The 5,118-nt window shown below is 35.6% G+C and overlaps 1 protein-coding gene across 1 annotated transcript; it reads right to left on the bottom strand.

The window, feature by feature from the left end:
- Nucleotides 1-635: 635 nt before the first annotated feature.
- On the bottom strand, nt 636-4,035 carry LOC107831317 (trihelix transcription factor DF1-like). The gene is made up of 2 exons (XM_016659078.2): nt 3,561-4,035; nt 636-2,815 (listed from the first exon to the last, which is right to left on the bottom strand). Exons 1-2 carry the CDS (start codon nt 3,854-3,856, stop codon nt 1,162-1,164), a joined length of 1,950 nt encoding a protein of 649 aa, XP_016514564.1. The 5' UTR covers nt 3,857-4,035; the 3' UTR covers nt 636-1,161.
- Nucleotides 4,036-5,118: the final 1,083 nt, after the last annotated feature.

The raw sequence follows: 5,118 nt of genomic DNA, 5'->3' as shown, positions 1-5,118 counted from the left end.
CCAAGTACCAAAAATAACTTGACTGACAATCACTAGCTATAATTAGCAATGATCCCGTTTGTTGTTATTGTTTTTTCCTCTTTCTTTTTTAGTTTAGAGATGGAATCATAAGTACGAAATTCTACTGCTAGCTGTATTTGCAACTTGGGTAATATTTTTCTCTAGTGTCTCACAAGTTGGTGTATGAGAATTATTCTATATTGTCTTTGTTCTTTACTTCTGTTCCGTTCATTGAGCTAAAGAACATATATTTTTTTAATTATTCTAATAAATATCAACGTACACCACCTGATTTAACTCGTATTTAGGGGAGGGGCCGGGAACCAGTGGCGTACACACAGAATTTTACATAAATAGTGTCATAATTTGAAGAAATGGACAAATAAAAATAAATCAGTATAATGACAAGCAATGTCATTTTCTATACGTATCTTCAATATTTTTATTTTTTTTCTAAATATCTAGTGAAAATTTTCAACCAAGCGGTGTCCCATAATACCGCAATGTATAATATGCATTCGCCCCTGAGTGAAAAATTAAGTTATTTTTTTATGTATATTAGATGTTAAATTCTTGCATAAGCTATTATCAAGAACTTGTAATATGATAAAATCATTGAAATAAAAGGGCAAAAATAAAGAAAAGAGAAGAAAATTATAAATGTAGTAACCATTTTCTCACATTTACACCCCATGAACAAAACAAGAAAGAAAAAAAAGTACAAACATTATCCCTGCATTTATTCCTTTATGTCTCTCTTCTCTTTCCACCCATCCCTCAATAAACTTTATTTTTCAAATAATAAATAAATAATGAAAGTGAAAATAAACTTGTACCACAAAAGAAAAAGAAAAAAAAAACTCTTAACACTATACCCCTTACCAACCAAAAGTAAAAAAAAATGAAATTAAAACCCCAAATGTGTAAATTACATGCCTTCCTTTTCATTTGGGGTTTTACCCCAAATGTATATTTTCACTGCAGCCACCGTCTTCTCTCGCCAACAGCAATTTCTGAATACGACAAATTTCTGCAAAATCTGTTGACCCACTTACCATTCCCAATGCACAGTCACTTTGCCAACATTTTTTTAACTCCTTAATGCTACTGCTTCTTTTTTCTCTCTCTCTATTTGATATCCTTTCTTGTTTTCGTAATTATTCAAACTGCAGTAGTAGCAGCAGCAGCAGCAGTGGCCGTGGCAGCCGCCATTGATGATGGTTGTTTGTTTGTCACTATCTCATAAGCATTTCCTTCATCTTCATCATCGTCGTAATCATCTTCTTCCATGCTGTCACTTTCATTATCGTGATCTTGAATAATATTACTCATTCCTTGTTGCTGTGGTTGATTTGAAGGAAATGGCCATTGTTGCTCCGGTTCAGCCATAATGGGAACCATTGTGTTATTATTTTCGGGTTTTAATCCAAACCCGGTGCCAGTATTTGGTACAACTTCGTTCTTGGCTTTTTCCTTGTACAATGCCTCCAGCTGGTGGAAATATGGGCAAGTTTTGGAATCTTCTGGTCTTTTCTTGTTGCTTTCCTTAACCTTCTTGAAGTACTTGTTGATGTTCTCCCATTTCTCTTTGCATCTCTTGGCATTTCTGTTGTATCCAAGTTTTCGCATTCCAGCTGAAATTTCCTCCCACAGTGGCCCTTTTGGTCCATTATCTTGGTACTTTAGATCCAGGCTAGTCCTCAGCCTAATCAAAGCTTCAATTTCTTCTTTTGGCCATCTTGAAGAGCTTGCTGGACTAAAATTCTCGCCACCATTATCAGGTTTTGGAGCTTCAAAGGTTTTGACCACTGGTAATGACGGTGCCTGTGTTTGTACTTGGGCATGTATTGTCATCGGTATTGATACCGCAATAGTTGGTGCTGGTGCTGGTACTGGCGCTGTTGCTGGTGCTGCTAGTTGTTGTGTTTGTTTTTGTGGCTGAGAATGTGGTGGCACACTCGGGGACTTTTCGGACAATTGAAATTGTATTTGAGCTAGAGAATCATTAGTAATATTCGGGATTGGTGTGTTTTTCTGTTCGGTTATTTTTTGCAAGAACGCAATGATTGTTGCATCTTTGGCGGCTGCCATTGATCTTTCTTGGACTAAAAGATCATGTTCTCGATTCATTCTGGTCATCTCTTGTAATCTCCAAGTCTCCTCTCTCACCATCCTTTCCCTCTCCCGCTTCTCAAGTGTTTCCAAGAACTTCTTTTGCAACTCCTCTTGCTTTTCAATCACATCCTTCGTCAACCTCTCGAAGAAATCCTTCCATTTTCTCTTCTTCCCATGCTGCTTTTGTATATCCTCATCTGATGACGTCGATGAAGAAGATGTGGAATTTGACAGCAAGCTGCTGGTGTTACCTTGAGGCCGATTTATTTGGTTCACTGTAGTAATTATCGGCTGCGTTGATGGTAGTGGTGGTGGCTGTGACAGTGGCAGTGAGGGCACGTTCAAGGGATGATTAACAGTCGGTGCTGCTGCTGCTGTCACAACGTTATTTTGAGAAACAGTGAATGTGTTTTGTGTTGGTGGAGCCGTAGTTTGTGACATTGGAATTGGAAGATTTGTTGAAGAATTTGTTCGCATTGGCATTGCCATTGTTAGTGGAGTAGCTGCCAATGGAGGTGGTGGTAAAGAATTATGAGATGGACTGTTTTCAAAAGCGGCTAACTGATCAAAGAAGCGATAGGTTTTGCCATCTGCTTTAGAAGCACGGCCATCTTTAGTTCTCCTGTGATACTTGTAAACGTTCTCGAATTTCTCTTTACATTTCTTGGCACTTCTATGATAACCAAGATCCGCCAATTTCCTGATAATAACACAGTTTTGGCAATGAAAACAATTGGAATAAAAGAGAGAAACAAAAAGAAAGATACAAATCTAATTAACAACTCATCTTATCTTCAAGAGTATTCATTATATTCTTAATAAAACAACATTTCATACTTGTAGTTACCACATTAAATAAACATATAGATTAAGAAATCATTATTCAACACTAAGGTAATTAACATGTACTTAACAAGGAGGAAGAAATGAAAGATCCCATATATAAAGGTGGAAAGAATCCCTTTAAAACAGTAGAAGCACATTCAATGGAAAACAAGAGGATAAAGAAAATGAATACAGTCATCTTTCAAGATCTATATATCAGGTTTTGTACTAGAATTCTTTTTTAAAATTGCTGAATTTTGAAGAAAAAGAGAAGCGCAAAAAGGGTTGAAGTAATTAAGAGGAGAATTGGAATTCCAGAGAGTGAATAATCATGCTAAATTTGTTGCTGGAATTGGCAGGAAAATGCATAACAACAAAACTGAATAACCAAAAAACTGGACACTGAATTCCCCAAAAACTGCTGAATTCCTGATAAATGAACTGGAAACAATGACACTTTACATCAAAAAGCAATACTTCAATGGATCTCTTTTAGTTTCCCAAAAAACTAAATCTTTAATTATTTTTTTTCAAAAAAGATTCTGTTACAGTGAATCCGATGCATGATAATGATGAGGAGTTAATATAACTAGCTAAAGAACAAAATAAAAATTAAGTACCTGGAAACTTCTTCCCACAAGGGTCCTTTAAGACTTGAATCCCTGAAAACAACATCCATCTCCGACCTAATTCTTAGTAAAGCTAAAGTTTCTTGTCTTGGCCATCGGTTTCCACCTGAATTTCTTTCTCCTTCTTCACTAAAGCCACCTGCAGCTGCCACATCACCGCCACCGCCACCGCCACCTTCACTACTTCCGCCACTTTCCGGAGCTTCTTGCGGTGGTGGTGCTGAAATATTGGCCGTACCTCCACCACCTGAAGTAGTAGACATTAAACCTGAGGAGACACCAAGCATCTTTCTTTCTTTTCTGAAAGAACTAAAAAAAGAAAAAAGAGGAGTCACCTCTCTTCTCTCTGCAGCAATTACAGCTGAAATTATAATAAAAATATATCAGCAACAAAAAAAAAGATGGTGAATTCTGTGGGTTTTATGAAGATGGGATGTGGTGAATTTGTTAGTAATTTATTTCGGTGGGATCTGTCTGTCAATCTCACACCCCTTAAAATACAAAGAAAAAGTGTAGACAAAAAGAAAAAGAATACAAAAGCGAATTTTATTTTCTTTATTATTATCAACATATAATGAACCAGAAGGGTTACTTTGGCTCATTCAAGCTGGTACAAATATAAATTGGAAAAAAAAATCATAAAATAATTGTTTCTAAACAAAGATATATTAGTGATATATATAAAATACATAATGAATAATGTGTATGTACAGGCTGGCTTCTACTCATATACATTAGGTATAGATTAGAAAAAAGAGTATAACGCCCGGTCCATGGGCAACTTTGGGGAGTCATTTGGTGGGGGAAGATCAGGTTTCAGGAGAGGGTCATCATGGCCAACCCAATCTCATGCTCAGTCTTCAGCCAGTGCACCACCAACCAGTGGCGGACCCGGGATTTTGTGCAAGTGGGTTCAATCTTAGAAGTACATAACTTTAGTCGTAAAATAGTAGTTGTCAAGTGGGTTCAAATAAAATATTTATACAAAATTTACGCAGTTTTAATCTTAATTTATCTATATATACAATATTATTTTTTGATGAAGCGGGTTCAATTGAACCCGCTTGCCATCACGTGCGTCCGCCACTGATTACAACCCATGACCATGGCTTAGTTGAATTTTTTATAATATGTATTTATAAATAATAAATAAAATTAAAATTTAGGTATAAATATAAAAATGACACACGTCACAGTAATTTATTTATTTACTTATTTTTTCAAATATTAATACTAAAATTGCTGTGTATGTCATTATAATAAAGTTAAAAAATTTATGTATATATATTAAATATTGAATTTACTTTTACTTTTATGCGTATTTATTTTTTTAATCTCTTAGGTGAAAATAGCAGCGGCAAAGCTGCAGATAGCGACGATGGAGATAATAAGTTGGTTTTTGTCTGTCCCGCTAAATATAGTTAAAAGCCGGCTCCAAGTAGGTCATCTTTGCTTTTTAGGCATTTTGGATTTCAGTGGCTGTTGGCTAGACTTGTAAAAAAAGGCAAATAAAAAGGAGAAAAGTTTTTTTTTGGGGGTACAAAGAATA

Source organism: Nicotiana tabacum, chromosome 15 (assembly GCF_000715075.1).
Source record: "Nicotiana tabacum cultivar K326 chromosome 15, ASM71507v2, whole genome shotgun sequence".
Classification (NCBI taxonomy): domain Eukaryota; kingdom Viridiplantae; phylum Streptophyta; class Magnoliopsida; order Solanales; family Solanaceae; genus Nicotiana; species Nicotiana tabacum.
Note: the sequence above shows the minus strand (reverse complement) of the source record. Positions and strands in the feature narration are given on the sequence as shown.

What these genes read in the sequence shown, in the direction of transcription:
- LOC107831317 (XM_016659078.2), bottom strand. Translation starts at nt 3,856, where the DNA reads ATGCTTGGTGTCTCCTCAGGTTTAATGTCTACTACTTCAGGTGGTGGA. An exon ending in TTGTGGGAAGAAGTTTCCAG is followed by an intron (nt 2,816 to 3,560) that starts GTACTTAATTTT and finishes TGTTATTATCAG; the next exon opens with GAAATTGGCGGATCTTGGTT.